Raw genomic sequence first — 18,466 nt, forward strand, 5'->3', positions numbered from 1 at the left:
CCACAAAGAACCTGCCCTAAACCATAGTCTAGAGGTTTTCAGTCCTCTATCTGCCATGCCCCATTGTGTCATCTTTATTATATTATTATTATTCATGTTTATATCTCCTCAATATCATAAAGTGCATTGTACGTGGTAGATGCTACATAAATATTTACTGGAATGAATGAATGAATGCCCTCAGCAGCCTATGTTAAAACCAATTTATAGAGAAAAGACACAGCAGCTGTTTCTGTTTCAAAAATTAGCTATGTGGCCTTGGGCAATGTCTCAGTTTCCTACTCTGTTAAATGAGGGAATTTGGACCCAGTGACTTCTCAGTTCCCTGAATCAGTGCTCCTATGATCCTCTGATGGAAAGAATGTTAGGAGGGTGGTGGGTTCTCTCTTCTGGGCCCTCAATTGCTCTGTGAACTTGAGCAATTTGGCCTGATATTTGGAGCCTGGGTGTGGTTGCCCTCAGAACTGAGCCGACCCTTGAGGTTCTCCCTCCTATGAGAAGTGAGACACTCCCGGGGTTGTTGGGAAAGTGAAATAAAAGTGTGTGGGGGACATCCTTTGTCAACTCCAAAGTGCCATAGAACATAAATGGTTATGATGATTCTCCTGTTTAGCCCATCTTACAAACGGGCTGTTGTTATTTAGCACATGCACATGCCCGTGAAAAATCGCTATTTACGAAAATTGAAATACTTTTAAGTTTCAATTAGCACGAAAGGTTTTTCATGTATCTCTAAAAAGGATTGAATTGTAGATGAAATGTATTGCTTTACATCAAAGAGAGCTGTTTTTTTTTTTTCCTTTTTTAAACTCACCAATACCATTTACCGAGAAAATTGCCTTGAAAACATTCAATAAATGCAAAGCGGTGCTTCTCCACTGATGGCTCCCTTTGCAGCTTCTTTCTTTGGCAGAAAACATTCTCCTGTCTGGAGCAGACATATTAAAAAATAATACTAAACCACACCCTGTGCACTTCTTTTTTGATGCTTTTATTTGTGGCACTTGGGCCATAACATGATCTCCTTTGGTTTTGTTCCTGAAATTGTCCCAAATCGTTTGTTTAATCCTAGATTTTCAAGAATGTGAAAAGCATCACCAAGGCCTTTAAGCTCTTTGATTGCACTCAGAGTGGCCAGATTCACCCAAGTGGGCTGAGACAAGTGCTGGAGAACTACTGCTTCAAGATGAGGGATGAAGAATTTGAAAAGTAAGTGTTGGGGTGACCATGAGCAGGCCCCGAGGCCAGAGGTGGGGGATGGGGCTTCTGAGGGGGTGGGATCAACTTGAGCTCGTGGGGCATCATGGGACCGCCGGACACCTTGAAGCTCGGGGCTGATTGAGAGGCAGCCATTCCATGGCATTTGTCTGGGATTCGCAGTCTCCCCATGAATTCTCAGAAATGATTGCTAATGTCTCTGCTGTGGCATCCGCCAATTCCTTAAGTACCCTCGGGTACGAGTCATCTGGCTCGCAGATTTGAGCGGATCGAGTTTATTTAAGTCATCCATCACCAATCTTCTCCCCCTTTCCTGCCTGGCTTCCTGCAGCATGTCCCCTGTGTTTCTGCTCACATTTGACTTTTCCCATGAAGCCCAGGGTTAGGAAGAGAATGGAAAATGTTTCCAGTGTCAGAAGGCAGCCTCCTGGCCCTGGATGATCAGGGAACCAGTCAGCACATGTTTATTAAGGCTCTACTATGGGTCAGCCACTAGTTTTCTTTGAGGTTTGTGTGTGTGTGGAGTGTCAGAATTCTTAGTGGCAGCTTACTGTGGAAGAGTTTGCCTGGGGTTCGGCGTCAGAATTTGAATTCTGCCCACTGCTTTTGCTATTTCTATGACCACAAAAGGTAACTGCATCTTTCTGACTGCACCTCAGTTTCCCTGTATGGAGGCCGATGGGCCGATCTGTGATGTCTGAGGCTGTTTTCACATCCGTAGCTGTAACTGAGCTGTAGAAACTGGCATCAGGCTCTCCACTGCAGGGGGAGGGTAAGGGCAGTGGGGGCTCCGTGGAACCCACTTGGCCCAATGACAGGGCCCGGTTCTGATTAAACCATATGTTTGGAGGTGGGGCCTCTGTAGTGCTGGAGGAACCCTTCAGGCAGGAATGATTGTCGGGCCTTTGGCACATCATTTCCCAGGAGCACTTGAGTGGGACAGTGGAAATCATCCTGGCTACAAAGGCCACCTCTTACACTTGCTACTTTGTGACCGGGGACACCCCTCTTCCCTCTCCTAAACCTCAATTTCTCCTCTTATGATATGAAGGAACTAGTCTCTCTCTCTGAACCCCAAGGTTTCAGAATTCCAGTCCTCCTAAGAGAGCTGACTTAGCTTGGCTCTAGAAAATCCTTCCAGCTCCTGACCTTATCTAGGGTCCTTCCCTCTGTTTTTAAGAGAATTCATTTAAAATGCATTATTGAAAATTATTTTTTAAACTTTAATGTCATTTTTTGAAGACTCCCTCTCTCCCTGCCCATTAGAACAATAGAATCTTTTACTAAAACAAAATAATTAGCAGCAAGGAAAGCAGACATGTGTGATCTTGGATAAGTCCCTTAGTCCTAGGGACTGGGCTTTCTCATTTATAGAGTAAGGGGCTGGACAGAGAGGCTGAGACTGAGATTAAATCTCTTGTGTCAGAGTGAGCAAGGTTAGAGAGGGCTGGGGGTCTGGGCTGGTCTTTTGGCCCTCCTCCAATCTGTAAATTGATGTTTTCACCTGGGAGACATGGCGCTGGCCAGCTCCAAGGTAATCTGAACAATGAGAAAGGTCTTCTCTCCCTTATCCTCCCCCACCCACAAGGTGACCAGAAGTTGTGGGATGCATCTCTGGATGATAGTTGGGCAGGTTAGGGGAAGAGGGAAGAGGGGAGCTGCCTTTGGGATATTACCCCCAAATGCAGCCCTCTCTGATCCTTCTGATCCTTCAACAGCATCTTCCAACCCTCTTTTCTTTACAAGATGCCATAGTGAATGTTTTAATTTCTGCATGTATTTGGGATGGGAAAGGGTCCAGGACAAGATGCAAACACAACAAATTAAATCCTGTTCTTGTGATGCCCAGGGTGGAGGTGGGAGGTGAGCTGAAGCCCCCTCCCCTCCGGCAACCACCACAAAAAGCCCCACAGGCTCAAAATAGATAATAAACCTTGTGTATGGCTCTGTGGTACCAGACCTGAGCCTCTGATAACTAATGTTTCAACAGCCCTAAGTAATGAATAATAGAGAACATCACCCATTTTTACTGGAGGTTTTTTTTTATGCTGAAAAACAATAATGTTTGTCTGATCCAACTTCAGAAGCTTAGCATAATGGACTGGCTTTCTCTGCATGAGAAAAACAGAGCATCAAAAGCAGAATCTTTCTTAATTTGATTTAAGGCTTTTCTTGTTGAATCTCAAGAAAATACTATCTTCCTGAGACATCTTTACATTCATCTTGTTGCCTTTTTAGTTACTTAACAAGAAACACCATGAATTTTGAATTCCTTCCTTTGTACCATTACTTCATATTTTAATGGCAGCATTCATAGACTCACAGAATGTCAGAACTGAAAGGGACCTGAGATCATGAAATGTTGAATGGGAAGGAGCCTTAGAAGAGAGGAGGTCAAAGCTGAGGAATGGGAGAAGCTTTGGAACATTGACAGGCACAAGCGGGAAGGACACGAAGCACTGAATATCTTCCAGAAAGGGGACCTTAGAATACAAGATGTCGGACCTGAAAACATGGTATGGGAGAAACCTTAAAAATGGAATGACAGGATCCAAAGGAATCTTAGTACACACATCTTATAGAACATCAGAATTGGAGGAGATTTCAAGACAGAGAATGTCAGAACTTAGAGGAGCTCAGGAACATGGAATGTAAAAATTGGGAGGCAGGCTTAGAACGGAGAATGACAAAGATGGAAAGGACCTGAAAATCAAGAATGTGAGATGAGAGGGGCCTTAGAATGCACGACACTAAATATTTTTTTCAATCTAAAATACACCTGAGACCCAGGAGGTTCCACAACATGTCCTTGCTCAGCTACAATGATAGTGAGTGACAGAACTGAGATTCAAGCTTGGGTCCCAGGCCTTTACATTCAGGGCTCTTTCCACTGCCCTATGAGGGAGGTGATATAAGAATGAATGATTCCAAATCCAGGCTGGGCGGCAGAATACTAGGAGCTTGAGCTACAGGGGAGGCCTTGTAGTCTAACTTGCTCAATTTACCCAAAGGAAACTTAACCAGGCCCGGAGCATTGAAGTGACTTGCTTAATGTTGCCCAGGTAGTTAGGAGCAGAGTTTGGATTTGCACTTGAACCCCATTAGAATGAGGCTTCAGAGACTCTTCCAACCTCCACATGTTCTGGCAGTCTAGTCCTCAGCCCGTGGCTGGCTGCATCACTACAATAGTCAGTCAGTCAGTCAGTCAGCCTACTGTGTGCCAGGCACTGCTCTAAGCACTTTGCAAACACCTCACTTTATTCTCACAACAACCCTGTGAGGTAGGGGCTACTATTATTACCATTTCACAGTTGAGGAAACTGAGGCAGACAGAGGTGAAATGATTTGCTAGGGAGTGTGGGAGCCTGCATTTGAACTTGGGTTTCCCTGACTCTGCGCACTATGGCTCTCCTCATTGTCACATGACCCCTAGGGTCCCACTTCTCAGGAGGGGCTGCAGATTTTTTTAAGGCTCCCCCATTCTGACAAATGTTTCCCCACATCGGTCTCCCAGGGTCAGTTAACATGTCCTCCATATAATCTATAAGCAGTTCCATTCCATCCGCCTTTGCGCTGGGCTTTGCACTGCGAAGCTATCGCAAGGCCAGTGCGGCCCTGGCAGGCTCAAACGCTCTCCACCCCTGCCCCACTGACCTCAGGGGCGCCCCCTTGCACCCAGCGAGCGGTGGGCTGGGGCCTGGTAGAGCTCACTGCTTCAGGGCCCGCTCCTTCCTAGCCTCAGCTCGAGTTTTGCTCTTATTAGCGGGTCAGGACCAAGGACAGAGGAGTCACAGCAGCTGGGCCGCAGGTTTTGCTCTTGTTAGCGGGTCAGGACCAAGGACAGAGGAGTCACAGCAGCTGGGCCGCAGGTTTTGCTCTTGTTAGCGGGTCAGGACCAAGGACAGAGGAGTCACAGCAGCTGGGCCGCAGGTTTTGCTCTTGTTAGCGGGTCAGGATCAAGGACAGAGGAGTCACTACTTCTGGGCCACAGGCTTGCAGAGGAGTCCATAGGCTCCAGGGGCTGGGTGGGCGGAGAGGAGGACTGTCTTCCTGGCCCTTGGGCTGATGAAGCTCTTCCATGGGATCCCATGAGACCTCAGATCTGCCTCAGCAACCCATCTAAAGGCCTCACAATAAAAAGGCTGCCCCAACACACCTGGATAAGGGGCAGTGGCCCTCTTCTGCGGGAAGCATGTGGCAGGCAACCCTCCTCCCGGTTCATGCTGGTCCAGTCCCTCTTTTTCTCCCCTGGCTAAACAATCACTTCGGAAAGTCGGTGACATTGAATTAACATTTTCTGCATTTGAAGAGAGGCTGATGCAACTTTTACATCTGGTGGCTCTTTTCTCTGAAGATTATTTTTTTCTGGGCGGAACAATAGGCGAACTCTATCTGAGGGGGAAAATAAAGTAGGTGTTTAAATGAATAAATGACATGACTATCGGTGGGGTTTAGAAAACAGAAAAATAACAAATACTTTAAGTGATAATTACTCCATTTTTAGAAAGCAGCAACAAATGTAGGTAATTTTAGAATCCAACATACGGAGGTAACGATGTGACAGGAACACTTAGGATGCTTCCATTTTTGGTGCAAATGTCGAAAAAAGACTGGGAGTGGCGGGTGCAGCTTTTGATTTGGCAGGTTTGATAAAGAGATGACCCCTTTAAAAATAAAAACAAGTCTCTTGCTAGAGTAGCTTTCAAATTGCTTCTCTGATATTTTAAACACCTACCGGATCTTTGAGCATCTTCACTCTTCCTGAAATTTTTTTTCTTTGAATTTCCAAGGAGTAGAATATTGTCTTTCTCTCTCTCCTCCCTCCCTCCCCTCTCTGCCATTTGATTGTTTTTCCTGCGTATGAGCCTCAAATTCGAATTCAGCCAATATTTTCCCAACATCTGTGAGGTTGAATCTTGAATCTATGAATTGCTAGCTGTATGACTCTGGGCAAGTCCCTTGTCTGGGCCTCTGTTTCTCCTTGTGTAAAATGAAGGGTTTTGACTAGGAAAACTTCCAATTCTAAAGTCTGTGATCCCTTAACCTTGCACAAAGCCCTGAACTGGGCAATAAGAGTAAATAAGATAAAACCTGTGAGAAGTTGTTTCATATAATGGAAATAAGACGTGGTCTTCAGTCCCTTCCCTGACACTTCCTCAGGTACTTCCTCTCTGAGTTCACTTTTCCCAGTCCCTCTGAGGGTGACTGTAAGAAAGCCAGGTATACATATCAAAACCACGTGTCTTCCCTTGATAGAATATCAACTCCTTGAGGGCAAGGACCCTTTCAGGCTTGTCTTGATACCTTCAGCTTTGAGCCTGGTGTGTGGCTAGCACCAGAGCAGAAGCTTTTTAGATGCATGTTTAGTGATTGATTATATAAACTAGGAATGTGTGAGAATCGTGAGAATGGATCAGACTTGTGATTCTTTCTACCCTCTCCTCTTTTCTCAGTCAAAATATAATGGCACCAGATTCTCCCCTGAGTTACATCTGCCAACTACTTGGGCAGAACAACACCGGGTGAGATTCTTGGGGAAGCATAAAATTTTGTTAAGACACGAGAAGCTTATAGTCTCGATTGACGCTGACATTATGATGATAGGTAAGTAGATTGGGAATCACCAGATGACTAAGGAAGGATTTCTGTAAGAGAGGGAGTTGGTATTATAGGGTCAGAATTCAGTCTGTGATACAAAGGGGAAAGTGGATTTACCAGGTCCAGAGAACAGCCATCAAAGGCTCTGAGGTGGGAAAGCTCTGAGAAATGCTGAGTTTATCGACCTGGTTGTCTTAATTCTCATCCTCCTTTATATTAAACTTCCCCTTCCTATCTTGATCTCTTTGGTTGTGGTCACAAAGGAGTATCTGATCTCTGGGTGGTAAGAGCAGGGACATCCATTTAAAGAAATATTTATGGCTCCACCCATTCTCTATGTCTTCATCTCCAACATGATAAAACTTATCTTTTCCTAACAAATATCCCTGAGTTTCTGTGGGTTTAAAGTTACTTTTTTTCCAGCTTTCTTCATACCCCAGAGATCAAGGAGGGAAAGAAAGAGCCTGTGAGATGGGAGATGGGCTCTACAGCTCTGTCATTCACCCTCTGGCAATCTTGGGGAAGTCACTTTCCCAGCTTGTTTCCCTGGCTATGAGATGAGAAGATTACCTTAGCTGCTCTTGGCAGGCCAGTGCTTTAATTCGGGTGTTTGGTTTTCAAAATTTCACCCAGATCATTCCCAGAAAGGTAAAGGATCCCAAAGCCCCAGGTGGGGAGCTCTCAGATACAACGGAGGCCTCACTGTTCAGAGTCTTTGAGGGATCTCATAGAAAGAAGAGAGGAATTGTCCATGTCTACATGTCAAAAGACTCCTAGCTAGGGATGCTAGACTGGAGGGCCCTTCCATCCCTGAGAATCTGGAACTGCAAGTCTCCCAGGATACCTCTTGTGTCCACACAGCATTCATTTCCCATGGGAATAGGGTCATCTCTTTTTGGGTCCCCTCAGCTCCAAGTCTTCATGGTTCTTTGTGATCCAGAGTATGCTGCAGCACTCCAGAAATGTTGCTGTGTGAAAAAAAAGCCTTTCATGTCCCCCTGTTTCTTTGCAGAGCTGGGGAGAGAACTATGTATATGGACCACAGCATATATGTATCAATTTTGAAGATTTGGGCTACCCCACTCTCACTGTCTCTGGGCCTTTTTTATCCTTTGTTTGAGGGATAATTCTTTGGGAGGAGGATGAAAGAGGAATGCATTGAGATATGTAGATGTAGTAAAAACAGAGACCAATAACTAATTCTTTAAAAAGGAAGAACCTTTGTTTTAGGGAGAAGTTTGAGCGATTAAGGAATGGCAGTTTTCCAGAAGCGATCCATCCTGCCTTTCTCCTCTTGTACAACCCTGGGCCCTGTGTCTGCCTGAGCTCTGGGTGCTGTTGGACTAGACAGTCCCTTTGATTGCTCATTGGAACCTCCCCAGAGGTGTTCTATTCTATATGCTTGGCAAAAAGTAGTTTCATAAATATCTATTCATTATTGCTAGGTCAAGCTCTTTGGAACAGTTTTTTTTGAACTGGAACTTTAATTTTATCAGTCTAATGAAACTCTTTCTCTTAATAAAGATCAGCTCCTCAGTGGCTGAAATTCTTGGGGAGTTACCTCAGACACTGAAGAGTAAAGGGATCTGCCCGTTAAGTAGTAGAACAGAATTTGAATGAAGGTCTTCCTGGTTCTGAGTCTGCTATCTTTCTACAACTTCCTAGCTGTCTGTTTTTCTGAATGGTTTTGACCTTCTCCAAGGACCTCCCCAATGCCATCAGCATGCCAGAGGCTCTGGAGGGCTTTCCTTTTCCTTCCATGGGGACTCCAAGCTGTCCTGTTCTACTGTCTACAGTAGTAGAACCTGGAAGGTTTCCCTGTTCTGCCCTGGGTTTGCCAGGAGGTCCCCAGAAGGAGGATGCCCAGCCCCCCTAGAGATGGGCTGCTCCACTATGGGATGGAAGCTCTCCTGATCTCATGGCCCAGTTTCCACTGGGCAGCTTCCCTAGCTCTCCACCCCCCAGTCACTCCTACTTCTGCCCTCAGAATGAATAGCATGTCTGATTACTGGTTGGGCCTCCACCCTCAGCTGCCACCCCAAGCCTTTCCCCAGCTTGTTGGTCTGTTGACAGACCAACTCTGGCCCAAGGAAAATGGGGGCTCTTCAGGCCAGGGGGCTGCTTCTTGCTAGTCAAATAATAGTGCTGATGCTTAGACACCAAAGTGGGTTGTTCCACTAAGGGCTGGAAGATGCTAGGCTAATGAGGGATGAATCCTGTGAGTGAACATTGGAGGGGGGAGGAGCCCGAGAGACCCTCTGTTCCAACTCCTTCACTTTACACATGAGAAAGAGGTGGGATTGGAACTCGGGTCCTTTGACTCCAGAGCCCATGGTAAGTGCTTAATAAATACATCCCTCCCATCTGCCTCCCTCTCTCTCTCCTTCCTATCTTCTCTCTTCCCCTTCCTTCCTTTCTGTCTCTGTCTTTCTCTTTTTTCTCTCTTTCCCTCTCTTCCTTTCCTTCTCTCTCCTCCCTGTCCATTCTGTGTCTCTCTGTCTCTGTTTCTTTCTGTCTCTTTGTGGCTCTCTCTCTCTCCCTTCCCCCTTTCCCCCTTAACCGTTTTCCCCCTCTGTCTCTCTTGTATCTCTATGCTACCCACATTGCCCTCCTCCTCTCCACCACATGAACAAAGAACAAGTAAATCACCCAACATGACTGTTTCTGATGGTGTGTGCCATATTTCACACCTGTGGTCCCCAAACTTTCTATTGAAAGGAAGTGAGAGATGGAGTCCAAGTTTTAGAAGGCATCCCCGTCCTGTACTTCCTCACCATTCCTCCCTCAGCCCCTTGCAGTCTGGCTTCCACTTCCCATCCATCCCTCAACTGAAGCCATTTTCTCTAAAGTTGCCCATGACCTCATTCGCCAAATCCAGTGGCCCTTTCTCCATCCTCCCCTCCTTAGCATCCCACCGCCTCCTTTGGAAGCCTTCTCCTGCCTTGGCTCGGAGTTCTCAGGCACCCCTCCCATCCAGACACCCTTGTTTTTCAGGCTCTGGAATCGCTACAGTCTTGGGAAGGACACTGCCCTGGACTACAATGCATTCCTAAAGAACCTGGCCATGAACATTAACCTGAACCAGAAGTACAACTTTGTCAGCAAAGGTGGGTGCTGGGCCTCCAGGGCCCTAGGGTGGGCCCAGGCCCCCGGAGGCAGGCCCGAAGCAAGAGCGGCACCTTTATCTGACAGCAGCCGGGTGATCCCTTGGGTGGCACGTTGTCAGGGCCGGTGGGCTGATGGGCTGTGGGCTTTCTGTATCACAGGAAAGGGTGCCAGCCCTGCTGGAGGGGAAGGGGTGCTCGTTCTAAGTCTTGGCTCGTGTCCTCAGGACAGACACACCATGGAGACAGTTCAGACTGGACCACAAAAAGCATATCAGACTCGGGTCAAGCACCACCTGTGTGCCAGGCCCGTCCAAGTGCTGGGGAGCCAAATAAAGGCAGAATTCATGGTCCAGTGGGGGAGAAGTAAGTGAACAACTGTGGCTGGCAAGCCACATACTGCTCAGGCCATTCACCACTTAACTCACTGCCCCCCAAAATCCTGTGGCCACAGTGAGTGACAGAGCAGCAAGGGTGGATACCCTGGGAGCTCTGGCCCCCTCTTCACACAGACCAAAGCCCATCACCCCAAGGTGGCAGCCATTGTCTGTGGTACCTGCGGAAGGGCCTGAAGAGGAGATGAAAGGGAATCACTCAGGATGAAGGCTTCATGGAGAGGCACCAGAGCTACAGAGAGCTGCAAGATGGCCTTTTGGGAGGGCTGCTGTGTGACTGCATGCAGGACGAGGGTAGCGTTGGGCTGGTGATGGCTTGGGAGAACTGAGGCCATGGGCCCAAGACAAGATCAGATGCCCATGTGTGATCACTCAGAAGACGGCTTCAGACCAGCCCTCAGATCGGATGGACGCAGACTTCCTTCGTCCATCTGACAAAGGCATCCACGCAAAGGGAAATGAAAACATGCAGATGGTCAGGTGTTGATCTGGCTCCGGCAAGGTGGACAGCAGTGGCCAGGGGGAGAAGGATGGTCCAGAATCCCACATTCTGGGCTTCTTCATGGTCCGAGGCCGGGTTTGCATTTAAGGAGGGCTGGTTCCATGGTCCAGGGAGGGAGGAGGGGGTCTCCAGAGCTCTGCTCAGTCACCCACCACCCAATAGAAGCTCCTCTGGGGAGCCAGGTGGACATGGTGGTGGTGTAGAAGAGAGAACGCCCTGAGTTCAAATCCTTTCTCTAACCTTGGGACAGTTACTTCCCCATATCTGCTACAAAATGAGAGAATCCTAGGTGGTCTCTAAGGCTTTGCTGAGCTCTGAGTTTGCTAATCGCCTGATTTATTTAAAGACACAGAAGAGAAATCTGCAAGAAGAGGGGTGAGGGGCTGCCCTTAGAAGCAATCTCTCTCCCCTTGAGACCACAGATTCTCCTGAGGATGATGGATTGAGAGGCACTCCTAATGGGCTTTGAGGAAGACGCTTCCAAAAATCATCTTGAGATTGAAAGGGATTTTTTTCTTCCTCTTCTGCTGAAATCATTAGGGAAAAAGAATGATTGAAACCACTTTCTCAGCCATATCCCTTGGTTCTTTACTTTTTATTTTTTATCTATGTCGTCAATGGCTGTGTGGGCTTGTAATTAGCATCATAACACCCACAGTTATGATGGAGAACATTGATGTATCTCTTCTAGAAAATAACATGAAGAATGACAGTCTCTCTCCTCTTTTCCCCATCCATGCAATGGGGAATGTGAAGTGGGAACAGATTTGTGTTTGTCAAGAATCCTTAGATGAGATCCATCAGCCAGTTCTCCTGGAGCTGCACTGGGCTAGGCACTGTGGGGGGACAGAGGAGTCCGAGACATGGCTTGTGCTCTCAGGATGTTCCCTGAAACATCGGGGCCATAGAAAGCAAGGTTCTGATCTGTGGGCTAGGGACTGTCCAAGGCTGTAATCGGACCCTGCAGCCTGGGGAGGTGGATTCTGCCTCTCAGAATTAATGGGACTGCTGTGATTTGGCTCTGTGTGCAGCCCAGGAGCTGCAAGGGGCCATCTCTGGTCCAGCCCCACTCATTGTCGGGTTTTCTCCAGACCCCAGAACTGCCATCGTGGGGTAGCTTAGCTGCGAGCCTCGCTTCTATCTCTGGGGAGTTTGGTTGGGACGTAGAAACGGAGAAATCCAGGATTTGGGCCAGGGGTTGAACAGCAAGAGTGAGTAGGAGCAAGAAAAGGTTTTATCAGGAGAGCAGCACTCAGAGTCAGAGCCGGTGAAAAACAACCCAAGCCTCTGACACCCAGCTGTCTGGAGGGGTCGCCTTGCCTGCCCCCTGCTTGATTGTGACGTTGAGCTGTCACTGCCTTTCTTGGGTTCACCTCTTTTGCTGGGTCTGGAGTCAGGAGGGCCTGAGTTCAAATCTGCCCTCAGCTTCTTACTAGTTCTATGAGACTGGGCAGGTTACTTCATCATTTCCCGCCTCAGTTTTCTTAACTGCAGAATGGTGATAATGGCAGCACTCACCTCCTAGGGCTTTTGTGAGGGTCAGAAGAGATGGATGTAAAGTCCTTGGCTCAGTGCGTGGCTCACAGTAGGCGCTTAATAGATGCTTGTTCACATGTTCTCCTCCCTCTTGCTCCAGTAATACTGAGTCCCCAGCCTCAGGGGCTGGAATTAGCCTTAGGACTAAGAACCTGCTTTCTGAGAGCTGACCGTGGTCCTGAAGGCCTCGGAGCTCCACCGATGGATTTCTCAGGGCAGGCTGTGAGGTAATGCGTGCGAGTGATTTATAACCAGAGAGTGCTGCAGAGATGCGAGCTATTATTATAATTAAGCACTAGTGCTCCTCACCATCCTGCGCTTATGAAATATGGCATCACATTTTCACCCTAATGGAATGTGAAGGAACTTGTGATCTCATCCACAGCGTCCTCTCTCCGCCAGCAGATCGCTGCCCTCCTACAGCGCCTTGTCCATGTCCTCCCACAGACCTGCCCGGGCGTCCACCCGGTGTGCCGAGGACCTTCCCCAGCTCCCTCGACATCGGTGTCTACGGACCGCAGTCTGCTTGTCTTGCTCTTTGTCACTTGATGTCGGGCCCATTTTCTGTCTAGACTTTTTGATTTCCTCCTCCTAGTTTTATACATTTCTTGTGCACTATTCATTACTAGAAATATGAGCTTGCCACAAAAAACCATTAATGATTGTAGAATGAGTTAAAATCCAGGTACAAAGTTCTTCCTAGCCCGGACCTTCCCTGCCAGCTCTGACACCCCCTGTTCTAAGCTCCCTCCCAGCTCTGACATCCCGTGTTCCAGGCTTCCTCCCAGCCCTGACATCTCTTGTTCTAAGCTCCCTCCCAGCTCTGACATTCCGTGTTCTAGGCTCCCTCCCAGCTCTGACATCCCCTGTTCTAGGCTCCCTCCCAGCTCTGACATCCCCTGTTCTAGGCTCCCTCCCAGCTCTGACACCCCCTGTTCTAAGCTCTCTCCCAGCTCTGACACCCCCTGTTCTAGGCTTCCTCCCAGCTCTGACATCCCCTGTTCTAAGCTCCCTCCCAGCTCTGACATCCCCTTTTCTAAGCTCCCTCCCAGCACTGCCATTCTGTGTTCTAGGCTCTCTCCCGGCTCTGACACCCCCTGTTCTAGGCTCCCTCCCAGCTCTGACATCCCCTGTTCCAGGCTCCCTCCCAGCTCTGACACCCCCTGTTCTAAGCTCCCTCCCAGCTCTGACATCCCCTTTTCTAAGCTTCCTCCCAGCACTGACATCCCATGTTCTAGGCTCTCTCCCGGCTCTGACACCCCCTGTTCTAAGCTCCCTCCCAGCTCTGACATCCCCTTTTCTAAGCTCCCTCCCAGCACTGACACCCCCTGTTCTAGGCTCCCTCCCAGCTCTGACATCCCCTGTTCTAGGCTCCCTCCCAGCTCTGACACCCCCTGTTCTAAGCTCTCTCCCAGCTCTGACACCCCCTGTTCTAGGCTCCCTCCCAGCTCTGACATCCCCTGTTCTAGGCTCCCTCCCAGCTCTGACATCCCCTGTTCTAAGCTCCCTCCCAGCTCTGACATCCCCTTTTCTAAGCTCCCTCCCAGCACTGCCATTCCGTGTTCTAGGCTCTCTCTCGGCTCTGACACCCCCTGTTCTAGGCTCCCTCCCAGCTCTGACATCCCCTGTTCCAGGCTCCCTCCCAGCTCTGACACCCCCTGTTCTAAGCTCCCTCCCAGCTCTGACATCCCCTTTTCTAAGCTCCCTCCCAGCACTGACATCCCATGTTCTAGGCTCTCTCCCGGCTCTGACATCCCCTGTTCTAAGCTCCCTCCCAGCTCTGACATCCCCTGTTCCAAGCTCCCTCCTACCTCTGCCATTTCCTTTTCTAAGGTCCCCGACCTTCTTTGTTCCCGGGATATTTCCAACCTAACATCGTATGATTAAGTGACACTGAGTGCTCTCTGTAAAGGGGAAGTATTCTTATTGAGATAGACTCTAGCATCCAACGTTGCCATGTTATGGCGCAGGACATGTTCCTAAATGGATTCTATGGGACTTTTTTCATTAAGGGCACAACGGAATGCCCCAGTCAGGAAATCACCATTTAGGGAAATTCCTGAGACACAATGCCATCTAGCAAAGTCAGGACCCAGGTATGAATCCTGTCTCTAAAGTACCAAAGTGAGAAGTGGTGTCTGGCACGAAAGCCGCCCTAAACCTGAGGGGTGGAGGGTTGTCTGAAAGGCTGTCCCGCTGAGGGAGATGGTGGGACCAGGTTGGACTGAGGGTTCTCCACGTGTGGCCCCCCTTCTAGCACCCTCGCTGCCCCGCTGCCAGTTTCATTTGTCTTTATCCCAAGGTTTGTCTCAGCAGCAGCAGGCAGAATCTCCAGGGCAGCAAATTGGTGACAGCCAGTTCATTTGTCACTTTTCAAGATGTCAAACAGTAGGCCCCCCTTTTTTGTTTCTCTTCAATGATTGTGATTTTGCTGTCTAGCTCATCATGAACTGTCAGAGACGTCTTTTTAATCAGGTACCTGGGTGATATCAGTAAGGTCTGAGATCCTCCTCCCCTATTCCCACCAATGCTTTCAGGCATCCTGACAATCGGTCCCTCAATCTCCCCAGAATGGAGCCCCCTGGGCAGAGCCACCTGTATGCATGCACCGGGTTAGCTTCCTGATCCCGGCCCTGTTTCTTCCTTCTGCTCAGGGGCTGGGCTGGGAGAATCCGAAGGTGCTGCCATCATTGTCCTTCCCTGAGAAATCTTGATGGATCTTTTCCATTTTTCACCTTTGCTTTCTCCAGTGCTCAGGGCATGTCTTTGCTTGCTATGTTGCCACTGCAAAAGCCTCCAAGGGGTCTGCCTGTCTCTACTTTCCTGTGTCTGCATAAAATAGCCAAATGTAAGGTCACTCCCTGATTTAAAATCTTGGGTGATCCCCTGTCACTCACAGGATAAAATAAAGCATCCTTCATTGGACATCTGGTCGTAATGGGGCACTCACTGCAGCAAGGCAGTCCATTCATCACTGCTCATTCCCTCCAGTGGCTGCTCTGGATTATTTCCTCCTTCCTCTGTCCTTCCTCTCATGTACCAGGGGCAATGAGAAGCACGTTTCCCCCACTACATCCTGTAATTTCATCAAGTGGGCTGTGGGGCCTGGGGACTCCTGTTCAGCCTCCCTCTATAATTCTTTGGCCCAGCTCCTCCAAAGCCTTCTGGGCTCCCTGCGGCTGCTTCAACGCCTCACCCTGGCGTTCCAGGCGTCCCTTGTGTACGTTCCTTATTTTCCCATCTCTCTGACTTCGGTTCTGTCACTCATTAGAATCAAATTCCTCTCCATCCCCCCTCTTCCACTCCTTGCCTTGCCCCATCTCTGCTGCTTCTTACCATCTTTTATAGCCTAGACAGGTTCCTCCAGAGAATGTTTCTGCTTTCTTTACCTAGCCCTGTCAGTAAGAGTCCCACTGTCTCTTACCTGAGCGCTCCCCCCCCAACGCCTCTGAGGCTCTAAGTTGACTTATATTCAGTGTGTGTGTAGGAGGGTTTTTGGATGATCCTGATTATGCAATTAGGACTCAATTCCATGGAGGCCAAAATCAAATAGCCAAAGTCACTCATAGGAGATAGTTACACAATCATTCTCTTGTCCTTTTTTTCCTTCCCTCTGCAGAATGAGTATGTTCTCTGGGTACTGATGCAGAAGGAACAATGTCCCACCAGACACTGGAGGATAGTGGGGGAAAACTGTCCCTAGGATGGGGGTGGGGGAAAACGGGGTGCCAGCCAGTCATTCCCTGCCTCCTCTCTCCTTCGTCTCAGCAGCTGGTGTTGGGAGGACCTGTAGGGCTAGGCACTCAGTTTCTGGCTCCAGCAGGATCAGGATTCTGCGGGCCCTCCTGGGATAGAGAGGGTGTCACAGACTTCTGTTCCTTCTTTTCCTCTTGGCACAGTCCCCAGGACACCAGCCTCAGTGGCTCCTGACATCCTGGGTAAGTTTTCTGCCTCAGCCCCTAGGGGCCAATGAGGGCAGGTACGAACCACCCATGATGGGGACCCCTTTTCCAAGGTGACGACGTGGATCGCCTGGCATCCCGATGGGTGCTGATGTGGAGCGCAGGGAACTGGGTGTGCCCTCACCAGCCCCATTCTGGACCCAGCCCAAGTTTACGCAGAGCTCTAAACTCTTGGCGGGGTTGACTAAGTCTTTGTTCACCTCATAGCACATCCAGTTGAACCAAGAGGCTGCTTCTAGATGATCTCACAGGTGCTTTCCAGTTTTAGCTCGGGGGCTCAGTGATGATCCCTGGGGTCCTTCTCTCCTGATATCTCCTGGTTCTGATTCCGGCCCTGAAGGCCAGCACTCCTTTGAAGACCTCATGGCTCAGTGTAAGAACTATGTCCTGGAGCACTGGCAGGCAAGCCAGGGCCAGGGGAGTGTCCCTGCCGGACTTCCTCTTGAGGAAAGGGGAGGGGAATGACAGCTCTGAAAGTCGTTCTTCTCCCAACCCAGATCATGTTCTAAGTGTGCTTATTTGGGCTGGAGCCTAGGAGAAGTGTGATTTACTCGTAGCCATTTTGGGAAGTCAATCTGTAAAGCCATTTGGGATTCTTCACAGACCTCCTCATGTTTCAGGCTTGTCAAACAATCTTATCTGAGAAGATTCCAGTCAATCATGGGTAGTTTTACTTTTGTCTCATTGGCAGCCGGAGAGGTGGACAGAGGCTTTGGGGTCTGGAGGAGTCCGTTTCCAGCCTTGCTCTGGCTCCTCTCGCCTCAGGCAGCTCTCAGGCTATGAGCGGCCTGGGTGGGTGGGATTCTCCAAACAAGGAAATCCCGAGTGTGGACCAAAAAGTGAGCAAAGGCAAGCGGCCCATAGGCAGCCAGGGTAATCCATGAATGCCATGTCTCCTCCTTCCCTGACAGAGTGTGCATGGAGGGTGAAGCCAGACAGCAAATATGTGTTCTCCTTCTCCTCAACTTCTGGAGATGGTTGGGAAAACTCTTCTATGGATGAAATCGAGGCAGCGTTCTGCAAAGAGGTGAGCTGCGTCTGGGGCGTCTTCCTTCCTTCCATCTGGGAAGCCCCCATCCCTGCTAAGAACTCCCCTCCCAGTGCTGGTGGGAGGCCCCAGTGATGTGTCTTTGTCCACAGCTTATTTCCTTCCCCTTCCCCTATGGCTTAGTGCTGACCTCTCCGAGCTGAGCTGGACGGGGGGCTCGGACATCTGGGAGGATCTTTGGCGGAGCCATTCTTTTGGCCTAGCCTCGCCCCAAACTAACACAACTGGGCCCAAATAATTTTATGGGCAAGTACATTCCATCCAGAGAACACGGTTTCCAGTCATTCCTTGTGTCACCCTGAGCAAGTCACTTAATCTCTGAACTGATTGGACTGGATGGCTTCTAAGGTCCGTCACTTTTAAGTCTAATTCTGTGATGGCGAGGAGTGATCAGCTGAGTTCCTCAATCCATTGGGGACACTCCTCAGCTTGTGGCTCTGTCCTGAGACATATGTACTTGGCTGAAATAACAGCAAATCCTGATGGGTCCCTGTGACCGTGGACCTAGGGTTAAAGCCTTCTGGGTCAAAATTCATCCTACCTTCAATGGGATGTGGAGTCTCAACTGACTGAACTCCCCTGTAATGATCTCCCCTCAGTTACGTATCTCTATCCCAGTAAAGTGCATGTACCTCAGATTGCCCAGAGTGCATATCCAGCCTCTATGCACAAAGGGCCACAGGCCTTTTAATTTTATTGAAGGACTCCTTGATCCTTCAGTGCCCACATCTGTTGTTTCGTGGCCTCGAGTCCGGGAGGCCACAATAAAGCCGTCGAGGCAGATTTGAATAGAAATTATGTCAGCAATTCCAAAGTTACTGTTGGCAGGCCTTCAGAAGAGTCTTTGAAAATCTTTAGCTCTTTAGCTTTGAATGTCGAATTAGCTCCTTCTACCTTTATTAACAGTTCAGCCTTCCAGCCCAGGTAACTTTGATCCTTTTCCCTCCCTCCCCACCAAGCAGATTGGACTGCCCGTCCTGTGCCAGCCTCAGCTACTTGAATCTCTCACAATATCTTCTCTAAACTAATAGAATAGCACGAAAGGAGAGGTGTGTGTGTGTGTGTGTGTGTGTGTGTGTGTGTGTGTGTGTGTGTGTGTGAGA

At 48.9% G+C, this 18,466-nt stretch overlaps 1 protein-coding gene across 6 annotated transcripts in view; it reads left to right on the forward strand.

The window, feature by feature from the left end:
• EFCAB6 (EF-hand calcium binding domain 6) overlaps positions 1-18,466 on the forward strand; it is a 202,197-nt gene that overhangs the window by 71,298 nt on the left and 112,433 nt on the right. For all 6 annotated transcript variants that reach the window (XM_074271902.1, XM_074271905.1, XM_074271907.1 and 3 more), the window contains 3 exons: positions 1,073-1,209; positions 9,811-9,923; positions 17,227-17,342. In XM_074271902.1, coding sequence (XP_074128003.1) covers positions 1,073-1,209; positions 9,811-9,923; positions 17,227-17,342 — 366 coding nt within the window. The remainder of the gene's footprint in view (positions 1-1,072; positions 1,210-9,810; positions 9,924-17,226; positions 17,343-18,466) is intronic.

This window comes from Sminthopsis crassicaudata, chromosome 5 (genome assembly GCF_048593235.1).
Source record: "Sminthopsis crassicaudata isolate SCR6 chromosome 5, ASM4859323v1, whole genome shotgun sequence".
Classification (NCBI taxonomy): domain Eukaryota; kingdom Metazoa; phylum Chordata; class Mammalia; order Dasyuromorphia; family Dasyuridae; genus Sminthopsis; species Sminthopsis crassicaudata.